The 15,290-nt window shown below is 40.7% G+C and overlaps 1 protein-coding gene across 2 annotated transcripts in view; it reads left to right on the top strand.

Annotated features, from left to right (window-relative positions):
• Positions 1-464: 464 nt before the first annotated feature.
• LOC148022917 (Zincin-like metalloproteases family protein) overlaps positions 465-15,290 on the top strand; it is a 127,509-nt gene continuing 112,683 nt past the window's right edge. Inside the window, exons 1-2 of one of the 2 annotated variants that reach the window (XM_087695854.1) lie at positions 465-706; positions 8,325-8,449. In XM_087695854.1, the coding sequence (XP_087551980.1) occupies positions 589-706; positions 8,325-8,449 (243 nt within the window). In that variant the 5' untranslated portion in view covers positions 465-588. The remainder of the gene's footprint in view (positions 707-8,324; positions 8,450-15,290) is intronic. The other variant, XM_087695853.1, reaches the window with a different exon arrangement.

Raw genomic sequence — 15,290 nt, 5'->3', positions numbered from 1 at the left:
GGCTAGTTTGATAGACCTTACAAGTGTTCATATGAACAACATTAGAGCCAACACATAATCCCCTAGCTTAAGTGGGTAGTGAGGAGGTGTGTTAAAATCTGCTATGACTCTTACAACAATGTAGAATTCCACAAAAGGTCAAGGGTTCCATTCTCATAAGCAACGGTGAGGGCACCTTGTATCTTATAAAAAATATTTACGATTCCACTTAGCTTGTCATAGAGAAGAATGTTGTAATAAGACCACTTGTTGAGTTGGTAGTTAAGGATTTTGATGGCTTGTGATTACAATGATGAATGTATGCCCTGAAATTCAAGTAATACAATATCATTTGGCGTCCAACACTCAACATGATTTGCATGTTCCCCCCCACCCCCGGGGCCAATTTTACATGTTTTTATTGTTCTTTTGACAACTAAAATAAACGAAAAAACCTGCTTGTTAGGGACGTTCAAAGTGACGGGCGCTCCCAGCCCAGAGTGCAAGCTCTTTTCTCTCTGTAATAATCCAGCATTAAAGAAGGGTTTACTTAGTTTTGATGCTGCCGTAAGACGCCCGTGTCTTCTGGCATTTTCTTAACGAGAAGCAATGGCAGCGCAGAAGAGGGGGAGCCAGCAGCAAACAGCCGTTAGCGTCGCAGGTGTTGCCATTGGTGTCCTGATCGTCGGTAGACTCATATCCCGCATCTTCAGAGGTCCATCCCAAGGTCAGCACATGTTTCCTTCAATGTCAGCATACTTATTTCCACGCATTAGGCCTGCAATTTCTTGTGTGTCTCCCTATGGACTCTGCTAACACGCTGTTGTCCTACTTTGTTTGTTTCTTTCAATTTGCACGCTGTTTTATGAAGAAGTGGAAAGGCTTGCCTTTGTCAAAATCAGTATCACATGTGTCACACGTCCATTAAGTCGTATTGTTCGGAAGTAAAGTATCAGGAAGATTTGTGAATCAATGTGCTTTGAAAAACCTTCATTTACATACATACTAGACATTGCTGCGCTGGTTCTCTGCCTGTAGAGTGAACTGCAGCAATCTGTTGCTTCTATAAGCAACACATATACAATCAAGGCTTATTCTGGTTGGATGTGCGGTGGCAGTCTCAAATAAGGTTGCGTGCATTGGATAATGGCTGTGCCATTTACCTTGACGGAGGGTCTGGCCTAGACTTTTGAAGGTTGTGCAAGTAGACTAAGGTCTAGCTGAGGCTTTCAACCTCCATTCCAGTGTAGGTTTTCACTCCTTACCCTTCCAGTGTACTAGATTACATTGACGATTGCTTACTAGGTCATGGCAATTGAGTAGCCTATCCAAGGACTGCCATGCGAAGTGAAGGTATGGCACACATTGAAAATGCAACATTTTTGACAACATGGGGAACACAATCTGTAGAATGCTGAACGAGATTGTAGATGATGCAAGTGTCTCCAGGACTGGTGCAGAGTTGTCTAAGAGTCCTGTTGGAGTGTGCTATACTTGAGATGGATCCCAAAACATAGCAACAGCAGTCCACAGGGTTCTACTGATGTCTGATGATGATGGCAGTAGTGTATGCAGATCCAATAGCATAAAAACACACATGTGGCTGAGAATACGATGGTCAGCACTCAGAAACTAACAAGCAAGCTGGCTGACTGCAGGGTGGCCTGTTTGGAGCTCGAAATGTAGCAAATATGATTTTGACTACTGGTAGGATGCCTCCAAACAGCTGTTGGGTGTAAAGGCCCTTACACTACTCCCATGTGTGTATATTACTTTACACATGTGAGCACACCCTTGCGGGTTAAGTGCACCGTACCCTAAGTATAAACATATTCTTTTATTCTTTGTGCATACCTCACTAGTACACACCTATCCGTCGACTCTCACTCGCACTCACTGTTCACTCAACTACTGCTGCACCTTGATCAACGCATATGTTTTGAATCTTGATTGCTTCCTCTCACACACTCTTCAAACTGGTATCAGAGCACGAGAATCGGTGCAGGCAGTTGTGACCAGTACCAGGCAGGCAACAACGGTCAGCACCAGGTGCAGGTTTGACAGGCAGTTGACAGGTTTAACAGACTGTCGACATCAGGTCTGCAGCAGATGGACAAGTAGCAGGCGACCAGCTCAGGCAGGTTGGGTAGCAGTGGGCGTCATGCTTCCAGCAGGCAATAGGCAGCAGTCGCGAGACAGGTGGGACAGTTTCTGTTGGTGGCACCTGCGACAGCGTACGCAGCGATTGTGGCTGGCTGGCGACGTCAGGTCAACACCTGTGCAGGACTGGTGACGTTTTCTGCAAGCGACGGGGCAGCGTGACACGCAACAGAAGCAGGCCCCTTATCTATTAACGGGGTTCACGCACACAAGCACAGAACACAGATCTGTGCAAATTTACACCTGAAAATTTGGGGCTTTTCCCAGATTTGGTGTTGGACACACATAACAGTGACTGTTGACCCAGAAATTGCAGACATTGGGTGCACATGCCTCGAAAATTTTGGGGCTTTTCATATATAAGTGAAATTTTGCTCAGTCGACCAATTTCATTGAAATTTGTGCATAGTTGGACCCTGAAATTTGGGGTTTTGCAGAATTCGTGAAATTTCTGCAACATTTCCTCGTATTTGATGCTTGGGAGGATGTATTGATGCAATTGGGGCATATTCACCGTAAAAATTTTGGGGCTTTTCGCATTGGTGATGCATTTTGAGCCGATTTCAGCTTTGATAGTGAAATTTACAGCAGATTCATGACTGAGTGGAAGAAATTTGAACTTGGGATGTTTCAAATGTTCTAAAAGAGCAGCTTCTCTTGGTATATGTATTGTTGAATTGAATACTCATTATGCAGTGAAACAGTGGTATACACAACACTTGGGTTATTGCATTTGGGCATTATGGTGATGTATTATTGAAGTGGGAGTTGTCATTAATGCAAATGTATCAGATTTGATTCGTGTATATGCTGTAATCAGTACTTGAGACTGAAATTGTAGCAAAAGATGTAGTCTTTGACATCTTGGAAGTACAAGTGTGTGTACTTGCTGTTACATTTAGCAACCTTGCTATTGGTTGAAAGTATTCAACATTTTATTGCAGTACTTAATTGCTGGAGATGGTTGGCAGTGCATCTACATTTGACATAAAGAATGCCTTTGAGATTTGTAAATTTGATGGCAATGGCTTTGATCTTTGGAAAGGATTGGGCTAAAATGAATAAAAAGGCCATTACTTACATTACAATGGCTGTCATAGATGATATCTTGGTTGATATCAAGGGACTTTCTAGTGCTTATGTAGTTTGGGAGAAACTCAAGGCTGGGAGAAACTCAAGGCTACATATGAGAATACAACTCCTGTCTATCAGGTACATCTCATTCGAAAATTGGTCAACTTGAAGCTTGATGAGTCTAAGCCTGTCTCAGAGCAATTGGATGCTTTCACTGGTATTTTGACCCAGTTATTACAGGATGCAGGTTTGCCAGCTTTTGATTCTAAATTGAGGGCTATCTTCTTGCTCATGACTTTGCCCGATTCATGGGAAGCATTGGTTGTGTCATTGAGCAACAACCCTAACTTGACATTTGATGGTGTGCGTGGTTCTATTCTCAATGAAGAGACTAGATGCAAAGCAATTAGGAAAAATAGTGGATCAATCTATAATCTAAGAGAAAGTAGTGAAAAAAGGTCAAATGCTCTTAATATGAATAAAATTCGTAGTAAAAGTAAGAAAAAATAGTAAGATTTCACTTGTTATTAGTGTGGATGCAAAGAGCATAAAAAATCCGATTGTAGGTACTATAAAAAGAAACAAGAATGCAAGAAGCAGGCTAATGCAAAATGCAAAAAGAATGAAAAGGATGACAGTTCTATCCCTAAAGAAACAGAAAAAGTAAATATGATATGTAATGTTGTTTTTGAGGAGATAGAAGAAGATAAAGATGTTGATTTGCTGGTTGCATCTTCAAATCCACATACTATAACAATGGAGAACATGCATATCACTAAAATGATGTGATAGATGCTTTGTTGTTAGCTCATGATGGTTTGTCACAATCGTGGATTGTTGACAACGATGCTTCATTTCATGTAGCTCCATCTTTGGAGTGTCTCTCTTTGTCATAAGGACATGTATTTTTGAAACCTTACTTAACATGTTGATTAATTTTTAATCACATGGTTAAGTAAATGTTGCATATGTGAGGTGTAATTGGGTTTAGATTAAATTTACAAGCTTGGGATCCGAGGAAATCACGAGATGTCAACGGCAAAAGATGTTATAAGTTATGCTGCACAGGTACTTGGTGGTATTTGGTGTCAGTTGTTGGCCTAGGTCATTCATTTGTCCATAAGTGTTAGTTGGTGACACTAGGAAAGTGGTATTTAATAGTGCCTAATGCCATGCTGATGGTCAAAGATGGCGTAGAGACACTCAGGAATGGAAGTTGTCTAGGCAATTTAATTATTGGCTAGTCATATTATTTTTTAGGGCACTGAAATAATTATTAGATTAATAATTAGTATTTAAAGATTAAATATTAATATTTATTATAAATAATGCTAGAAAAACTATTTAGAAAGGTTGCCACTTGTCAAAAATGCCCATGCAAGACTAAAAAATGTCTTTAGAGGTTGGTGAGTTATTTTTAGTGTATTCAGTTTGCAAGAGAGAGGAAGGAGATGTTGTTGGTGAAATTTCACTTTATTTTTGTCAAGTCATCTTGTGTAGCATTTTTCAGCAACTTTGCCTCATTAAATACTACATATCGGTTGCGTACTATCTTCTTGTCCTGAGAAAGCCAAACTCTGTAAGCCATCTCTCCCTCATCTCCATATCCCATGAAGATGTCCTTGATGGATTTCATGTCTAGTTTGGTCCTCTGATTTACAGGAACATGCACAAAGGTATCGCAACCAAAGACACGTAAATGGTCATATGAAGGAGGTTTGCTAGACCAAATCTATTTAGGAATGCCATTTTTCAATGAACGATTGGGAAAGCCATTGTATACATGAACTGCAGTTTTAAGAGCCTCTCCCTAGAACTGTTGTGAGAGATTAGTTGTGGACAGCATGCATCTGACTCTCTCACAAAGTGCGCGATTATATCTTTCAGCCACGTCATTTGATGTAGGATTATAAGGGACTATCGGCTCCCTCTTAATGCCATGTATCACACAAAACTTTTGAACTCATTAGAGACATACTCTTCCCTATTATTTGTTCTTATAGCTTTTAACTTATGTCATCTCTATATGGTAACAAAAGCATGAAACCTTTTAAAGGGCATTCGACACTTCCTTTTTGCTCTTTAATACATACATCCATGACTTTCTACTGAAATCGTCAATAAAAGTAACAAAGTATCGTGCACCCCCATGTGAAATAACAAGCATAGTGCACACATTAGAGTGTATTAAATCAAGAGCATTCATTGGACTTCTTAACGACATCAGAGTAATAAGGAGACTTTACATGTTTTCCATATATGCAATCATTACAAAAGTCGAGACTAGAGCCATTTACATCAAATCTCCCTAAAGAGGAGAGAACATGAAGGCCTTTCTGGCTCATATGGCCAAGCCTTTTGCGCCAAAGTTTCATCCGTGAATGAACTTCAGCCACAGGCAAAAACTTGCCAGGTAATGCTTTACAATGCAAATAGTATAAAGTTCTCTTTTTGTTACCTTTAACAATCAGCATAGAGCCCTTGTGGACCTTCCAAGATTCACCACCAAAGGTAGTAAAATATCCTCTTGCATCAAGTTGCCCAATTGACAATAGACTTTTCTTTAAGCCAGGTACATAGCTGACATCCTGTAAAATCAGCTCTTGGCCATTTTCAAGGGCCAAGTGAATGGTATACCCTCTATCTCACATACATAGTTGTTGCCCAAGTAAACCTTGCCTAGGCAACATGTAGTATATTCCGAAAATGACTCCAAAGAGGGAGTAACATAAAAAGAGACACCACTGTCCACTATCCATGATTGGGATAACCCATCATGAGCTGAAAGTAAAGCATCAATTATTCAGCCTGTTATTTACTATCATAAAATACAACATTGGTACTTGGCACTTTGCTGAATAATGGCCCCTAACGCTTCTAGCAATAGTGACACTAAATCCCTTCTTGAAATCAAGAGGTTTGATGGCACTTGCTTTGATCTGTGAAAGGACAAGATGCAAGGCATCTTGTTTCTCAAGGACTGTGATGATGCTCTCTTGGAAACCAAGCCTACAACTATAACAAATGAGGACTTAGCTAGACTCCACAAGAAGGCCATTGCATACATAAAAATGGCTTTGTCTAATGATGTACTTACAGACATTAAGCGTCTAAGACCGTCTTGATACGGCTTATGTCATATGGAAAAAGTTAATGGACACTTCTGAAAACACAACCCTAGTGAATCAACTGCATCTCATGCGCAAGCTTGTGAATATGGAGTTGGATGAGTCTAAGCCAACATATGAGAGTGCTTTCACACGGATTTTGAGTCAGCTACAAGACTCTCGTTTGCAGCCCTTCAACATTAATTTTAGCCCAAAATTTCAGGAAATAAGAGCAAGATTGGATCCAAATACATGTACAGTAGTAGAAAGAATGAATTTCATTTCATTAATATAATTGAGATTTTGGCATACATTCCATGCATACACCACTGCAAGGTGACTCCCACTTCAGCAATACCACCAAAAATACATTTGCAACAATCCCAGATCTGCAAATGATCACTAAGACTGCTGCGCCATGAATATTTAGCAATACATCAACTCAATAGGAGCTGCCTAACATGTGTATTGCATACATATGTGCCCAAAAGCACTTCCGACACACAAAAACACCAAAATTCTTTGTAATTTCTTCAAAATCTCACAAGTGGGAGATAATAAACTCGAATTTCACTGCTTACAACACCAAGATTGCTTCAGCAATGTCCCCAATGTGCATTTCACACATCAATTTTGCCAAAATTCACAAATTTCAGCAAAAGCCCCAAAATTCGAATGACCAATTTGCCCCAATTGCATTAATACATGTTCCCGAGAGCATAAAACATGCAAATTTAGCAAAATTTTGCAAAAGCCCCAAATTTCTCGGGCCCTAATGTGCACCAATGTTAGTAAATTCGGCTCATTTGAGCAAAATTTCACTGATACATGAAAAGCCCCAAAAGTTTCAAGGCCAATGTGCACAATTTCTGCAATTTCCGGGTCCAATGTCACTGTTATGCATGAATAGCATTAAATCTGGGAAAACCCCCAAATTTTTGGGCACAAATATGCACAAATTTGAGAACTGTGCTTGCAAGCGCAAACCCCCATTAGTGAGCAAGGGTCTGCTTGGAGAAATAAAAAAAAAAAACAGAAGAAAATCTGCCCAAAATGTGACAAAAATGCAGCTGTTGACCTGCCGTGAGCAATCCCCTGTTGTCGCTTAGTCTCCGCCAGGCTGTCGCCTGCCTGGAAATGCTGTCGTCTAGTCAAAACTGACCTGATGCCTGCTGACCTGCTGCCCATGCCTGCTGCTACGCTGGCCTGGAAAAGTTGCGACTGACCAGCTTGACATGTCGCCTGGTCAAGATGAATGCATGCTCTCCCTCGACTGACTGAAAGGTGGACTACCTAACTCCTTCGCGTGCACACGCAGAACTGACTTGCAGGGGCGCTAGTTTTGAGGCCAGTAGACTTTCCATTGTCCAGGATTAAGTGGTAATGTTTGCATTTTCAGTTTAGGAATTTTATTGTTGCTGTAATTAGTGTAAATCAGGTCATTACCACCCTTTCCTTGGAAGGAAGGCTGGTTTCACTTTTCTTGCTACTTGGGGGATTTTGGCCCTTTCTTCTGCCTCAGATCATCTCATGTGGTTTGGAATTCTAGGCGACATGGTTGGTCTTTCATGGAGCCCCTGTATTAGACATCTTCCCTTGAGAGCAGGAAGCCTAGGCTACTGTCCGATTGTAAATTCTGTCATTGTTTCAGGTTTATTGTACTTTAACATTGGTTTTTGTTAAGTGTTTCACTAAAATGCATTTTCCTTGTGCAAGTTAAGCATGACACTTGTAACTCCTAGATTGCAAAGAGGTCCTTTTGGGGCTGATGTAATGGGATATTATTACTGCGTAAGTAGATCCTCCTGTCAAGCTGTGCATGCAAATCAGAATCTTTGTTGACGAGTTCTTTAAATCAAAATAAGCATGTTTTCTACCTCACTTACATACAATCAGATCTGTAAAAGGAGAACACCAGCACTTGCTTTATTAGTACTACCATTTTTACACAAGTATTGAAGGCCAACAAATCACTTTGCATCTCTGGTTTACTGTTTTCTACAGAGAAATCATCACATTTTAAGTTCATTCTCAACCTAGAGCCGGCACAGATTATTGGACTGGCAGAGGAGTTGATAACAAGGTCACAAAAAATCTATGATGCAATTGCATCTATTTCTATTGAGAAGGTAAATTTCATTTAAGTCAAGAATTGAAGTCAGCACATTCTAATTACGGTCTGTTTGTTCTTATATTCTAATCCACCGCAAGCCCTAAATTATGATAGTGTTATATTCTTTACAGCTATAAGTATATCTGTCTGGATTGTGTATTTGTTTGAGTATAGAGAGATGCAATATATGCACTGAGCATCTGATTGCTCATGTGGTACTCATTAATAAACAGCTCACAAAAGTTTGTATAAGATGACAAGTAGTTACGGACCAGGGTCATGAGAATAAGTACATCATAGCAACTAAGTGTGATGTATTACGGCTCTCATTGGCATAGGCTTGAGCCACCTATTGTTTAAAGTTTAGAAGCTTCAGACCTCTGAATGACCAGTCTCCGTCAACTTGTCAATGTTACTAGAGTTTGGTACCTAGCAGAAGATGAGGGAAGAATATTGCACTGACTGAAGAAGAATGCTGATACAATGATGATGGACTGATCAGTCCCTGCATGTAGCCCAAAGCAAAGTGTGAATAGGAGGGAAATCAGGAAGTCCCTCCACCTTCTTCCGAGAAGCCTGTCAGATCGCATCAAAATGAGGATGACCATAACGAGCATGCCAAAGCAGCCCAAGCTTGTGGGAAGACTACGTGGCTAAGGCTGTGAGTATGTAAAGCCCACCCTCTTGTGATCCTATCCAAAGAACAGTACTTGTAGAAGCATCCTCCATTGTCACCGCATCCTGTGTAAAGACCACATGGGTCCCAATCTGTGTGAGACCATGAACAAACAATAGATTGAAATCTAAATCGTGTACATAGAGAACTCTGGACGAAGAGGATTGCTTGTTTGGCAATAAAGAAATAGTCCCCAGTCCTCAAACGGGAACGGTAGAGTTGTCAGCAATGGTGACTGTGCCCTCTCTAGCACTCAGGTCGTGAAGCCAATCCTGTCTATAGGTCGTGAGAAGAGGCCCAATTGTCTACTAACCAAGGCTTTTTCTGAGTGGAAGAAGCAAGAGTTGTATCCTCCTTGGCAAATACATACACAAAGACACTTTGTCGTCGCTGGTGCAGCCTTCAATTCCTTCGAATTCTTCTCCTTGGGCTTCAAGAGGGGGTACTTTTGCCAACACTTCTCCTTGGGATGAGTACCCTTCCCATAGTGTGGGCACTTGGGCTTCTTCTCATCCTTCTTGTCTTTTTGCTTCTTGTTCTTGGCTTGTGCCTTCTTCTTCTTCCCTGCATCTGTACCTACAGTAAATGCCTTGGTGGAGCCAGAACCATGGGCTTCAACCTCATTTAGTTGCTTGTTATGCTCTAACACAAGCGGTGAAAGCTTCTCCCATAAGAGCGTCTCACGATGTCGGAGGGGTTTTTGTCGAAATGTCGAATCCACCGGGGATCAGAGGTAGAAGGAAGTAGAGATAGGAGATGGAAGAGAAGAAAGAGAATACACAAGTGGTAAACACGACAAAGACAAAGTACAATGAATTGAATCAATATGTATTGAAAGAACCTGGAATCCTTGCACTACTCAAAAGCAATCTCCAGGCATTAGATCTCTTGGAGCTTTTTCGTAGAACAAAACGTATATCAAAATTATAGCTTCTTCTTTGCTACTCGGAACCCAAATCTGATGGCTCCGAAGGCTCCGAAAGGGGGGTAAAACACCAGGACGCTTGGTCACGGATCTCCCAGATCACTCCTTCTTCTTTCAGTTAAAACTGCAGTTTTCAGCCTGTTTACAGCGATTGCGACGCGCGTGATTTTGTTAATCTGTCCTTATGAAAATCCCATAATTGGTTGAAAAAGCAACTAGCTTTTTACATGCCATTCTAATCTAAAAGCTTTTCCAACTTTTTTGGATATTTACAATAAATAATATAAAAAATGGGCTAAAATTATTCAAAAATCTAGTATTTTTGGATAATCCATGCAACTCACACTAGTACTAATGACTCAGATCACATTGACTCTCTTGGTTAATAAGAAAGTCGGATGATAATGCATTCCATGCTTTTTCACACTGTGTTCGTATAGCATCACGACATCCACCCCCTCTGAACCTGCATATCCTCCAGTATGTGCCAAAATCCTAGTTGTCACCGGATTCTGAGTCTTCCTCATTCTCTGTAACCATATCCTTTGCTTCTTTATCTTCCATATCTTCCTGGCTATCCCCTGTATCATGGCCACCATTTTCTTCCAATTCTGGCAACTCATAGACAGTAGATTCCCGCCTCTTGAATAATTTGATTATTTTTCCTGCTACTGGAAGTTTTATGGCTGTCCCATCCAGTTCATTTAATGCATAAGTAGCATTATCAAACACTTGTCTTACCACATAGGGTCCAAACCATCTTTTGGAGACCTTACGCATGGCACTATGTTGGTTGTCTAAACTGCTATCATAAATCAATACCCAATCCCTATCTTCTATGGTTCTTGGTCTCAGTCTATGTCTTTTGTCAAACCGTTTCTTATTCTGTATCCTTGCTGCCCTTAACTTTGCAATTGCTGCCTCTATGTCTTCTGACTTTCTTTCCAACTGTCTAATGTGCAAGGCCAACAACTCCTCTCGATTCAACTCCTTTTCCCAAGGTAGCACACTCCATGTGACTGTCATCTCTTCTATCGGCATAATAGGTTTTTGACCATACATAAATTCTGCAGGCATATATCCTATAACAGCACTATGAGTTGTTCTGTCAGCCCACAAAGCATAAGGGAGCAATCGTGGCCACTCTTTTACCTTCTCTCCACATGCTTTTGCCAATGTCTTCACAATAGGTGGATGACCTCTTTCACTTTTTCAATTTCCTTCAGGGTTATAGGTTGAAGTTAAAGCAAGCTTTATCCCCAACCGTGCAAAGAAATCATGAGCTTCATCTGCATCCAGCTCACCCCTATCTGCAGTAATTTTTCCCATACAGCCATACCGACAAAAGATGTCTTCTAAGAGAAAAGTACACACAACATTTGTTGTCTTAGAACGTAAAGCTCTCTCTTCCACTTGATTAGTTAAGTTTTCACGGGCAAGCACAAGATACCTCATTTGCCAAAGACCTGTGGGCATTGTGACCAAATCCACCACCCACTTAAAATGAAGAGACAATGGATATGTGGGCTGTAATCCATCCCGATGTCTCACAGATGAATACATTTGACATGTCGTACATGTTTCCATAAAGTGAGCAACATTCTTATACATACTCTGCCACCAATATCTTTCTTTGATCTTTGCAAAAGTACCCCAAACACCTCTATGACTAGGCCACAAGCTTTCATGAAATTCTTGTATAACATTTACTTATGAAGCTCTGTCACCCAAAACTCGCAATGGTATACCCTGTTTCTTTTTAGCATGTTTTCATAAGTATCTATCTTTTAAGAAAAACCCATACGCTTTCCTCTTGATTTTCTTAAACTCCTCATCTGACCATTCATCTCTCTTTGTTAATGTACTAAGGTATTGACCAATTCTCAGTCACTCTCTTGCATATTTGTCTTCTAGAAACACTTCTACACAAGATGCAAAACATCTAAAGTGTCTTTTCTTTGTTGTCCAAGCTTCTGTTAATGCTGTAGCAATACCTTGCATTGCTAAATTCACTCTTGCAACATCATTTTCAGCCGCAAGAAAGTCATATTCTTTCTCCTTATCCATCATCCCATCTTCATTCTCATAGGGTGCTCAAGATATGGCTGATTTGTAGCTTTAGACAAATCCGTACTTCTTCTTGTTACTTCCTTAGATATCCCTGCATTATCTTCATCTCTTATTTGTTTCTCTTCAACAACTGCATCTATATTTTGCTCTTTTTTCAAATATGCATCCACTAAATATGCATCTATCGGTGATTCCCAACCAGTTATGTCACGAATATCTTGCCCTGCATGAGACATTTCACTATCAGTAACCTTTCTCTTTTCAGTTACATGTAAAGCATGTGCCCATATTTCATTATTTGGTCCAACCATCACTTGGCCATGTATTCTATTCAACTGTAGACCAAAAGTAAAAGCATGTACCGCCGCATAAGCATTTCGGACAGCCAAGTCTTCCAATAACTTTTGTATACCTCTCTTTCCAAAATTTAAAGCAAGAGGCAATCCCATTTCTTGTGCATGGATCTTGCCATCTTTCCAAAAGATGAGCTGTCGTGCCAAGGCCTCCTGATAGGCAGCACAATCCTTTCTCTTATGCTGCAAACTGTCACACCATATACATCTTTTTTCTGGCTTAGGGTTTGCTGCCCATCCCCTTTTCTCTTGTTCTTTTTCATCCAATTTTGCAACCTTCAATTGAAGATTCCGCATGCCTTTGATCAATTCGTCTAAGACATCTTCCCTGACAGAGGGAACAATAGCACGTACAGCCATAGGGTTAGCTACAGAAGTAGGTGGCTTATTGGATACATCAACTGTCTTACCCGTAACAGTGGGCAAGCTAGAGACATGCAATCTTTCTCTTCTTCTATGCTTCTTCACAAGTGCAGTAACAACTTCCTTGACATGTCTCTACTCTGTTTTCAAACCTGTCTTTGTAGTCTGATCCTCCAGTAAATTATCAAGCTTCTCTTGAAGCTCAAGATTAGCTGCCTGTAGAAACAATTCAATTTTCTAACTTGCAAGAGCTTGTTGTTCTGCAAGATCCAATTGGTCAAATCGACTTTCAAATTCTCTTAACAATTCTGTAGCCACAAGACCCTTATGGGGTTGTAAAACCCACCCTTGAAAAGTCTTGTGCGTAATCAAACTGGTGTCCTCAATGTAAAATTCTTCCCTAAGTGTCTTCTTGAAGGCTACCCAGTCAGCATCTTGCAAGTATAATTTAGTAATCCGTGCTTTCAATTCATGAATAGTAACACGTACAAAATACCCGCTCCATGCATATTGAGCCACCCCAAAGAATTCCATCTTCTGAGCATAGATATGTACATATGCAGATACATTCCTGCCATTGAATAATTTCACCTCACGTTCAACTGCTTGCAAAGCATTCATCACAACACTTTCTGTTTGACCAGAAGCTTGCATCACTTGTTGTTGTTGTACCTGCATAAACATATTCATATTTTGCACCAACTGTTGCAAAACATCACTGGAGATTGTATTTGAAGGTTCTCCCATCTTGTCTTTCCTTCTTCTGACGACCTTTCACGTCGGGTTCATCAATGTCGGAGGGGTTTTTGTCGAAAGGTCGAATCCACCGGGGATCAGAGGTAGAAGGAAGTAGAGATAGGAGATGGAAGAGAAGAAAGATAATACACAAGTGGTAGACATGACAAAGACAAAGCACAATGAATTGAATCAAAATGTATTGAAAGAACGTGGAATCCTTGCACTACTCAGAAGCAATCTCCAGGCATTAGATCTCTTAGAGCTTTTTTGTAGAACAAAACGTATATCAAAATTATAGCTCATTCTCTGCTGCACGGAACCCAAATGTGATGGCTCCGATGGCTCCGAAAGGGGGGTAAAACCCTAGGACGCCTGGTCATGGATCTCCCAGATCACTCATTCTTCTTCTTTCAGTTCAAACTGCAGTTTTCAGCCTGTTTACAGCGATTGCGACACGCGCGATTTCGTCAATCTGTCCTTCTTATGAAAATCCCATAATTGGCTAAAAAAGCAATTAGTTTTTTGCATGCCATCCTAATCTAGAAACTTTTCTAACTTTTTCGGATTTTTACAATAAATAATATAAAAAATAGGCTAAAATTATTCAAAAATCTAGTATTTTTGGATAATCCATGCAACTCACACTAGTACTAATGACTTAGATCACGTTGACTCTCTTGATCAATAAGAAAGTCAGATGATGATGCATTCCATGCTTTTTCACACTGTGTCCGTATAGCATCACGAAAGCGAGTCCTCAATGTGTTAAGGTTGGTGTAGAAGACATGGAACCGAGGAGATAGAAACGGAGTCAAAAGGATCATAGTCATCTCTTTAGGGGATATCATCGGACCAAGAGATGCAAGCTCATCTCTCATGTCCTCCATCTTCGTAATGTGCTCCTTCATAGAGGAGGAATCATCAAGACTGAGCATCCACAACTTTTTCTCCAGTGAAATTTTGTGGGCAAACATGTTAAGCTGATACAAAAACGTAAGCTTCTTCCACACTTCCGCCGTGGTCTTCAACCTGCGAATATGCACAAGGACAGAATCTTGCAAACTCATAAAGTGGAAGGATCAGGCTCGAGAGTTGAGCGGATTCCACAAGGTGGCATGGTCCATAGAAGTTCCATTTGTGGGATTCTCCTTAGGAGGGGGGATGAAATCTAAAACAAGAGCCCAAAGATCGAAGGTGTTGAGTATGCAGTCCACCTTACAAACCATAATGAATAGTTTGAATCATTGAGTTTTTCTTCTTTGGGTAATGAAGGTAAGACATGCACGTGTACCAAACGTATCAAGGACGACATCTTCATTGAGGATGGAGCCTTCTGGGAAAGATGAATAGAAGGGGGACGGGTGTGAACGGGGGACTCCTCATGGCGATTATAATGGTGTCTCCGCTGAGAAGAGTGTCTGGAAAGAAGCTCCTCCTTTGAGTCATCAAAGCTCATGAACTGGAAAGACATCTTCAAACCTGTAATCACCTAGAAGCTTGTGTTTAACAGAGAAACAACTATCACTGGCTGTCAGGAAGCTGTTGCTTGCAGCCAGCAGGAAACTGTCGCCAAGGCTTAGGGAGTAGTCACTTGTAGCAAAATGCTATTTCCTAGACTAGGAAGGAAGCAACTGCAAAAACACAAATTTGTGTTTTGAGCAAAACGCAAAAGCTGGAGCTGTGTGATGCCTGAAAGCTGCTGCTTGGTCTCTATACATTATCGCCTGGCTGC

Source organism: Lygodium microphyllum, chromosome 16, assembly GCF_053477565.2.
Source record: "Lygodium microphyllum isolate KBCC chromosome 16, Lygodium_microphyllum_v1.1.10, whole genome shotgun sequence".
Lineage (NCBI taxonomy): Eukaryota > Viridiplantae > Streptophyta > Polypodiopsida > Schizaeales > Lygodiaceae > Lygodium > Lygodium microphyllum.
The sequence above is the reverse complement of the archived record's forward strand: the minus strand, read 5'-3'. Positions and strand labels throughout refer to the sequence as shown.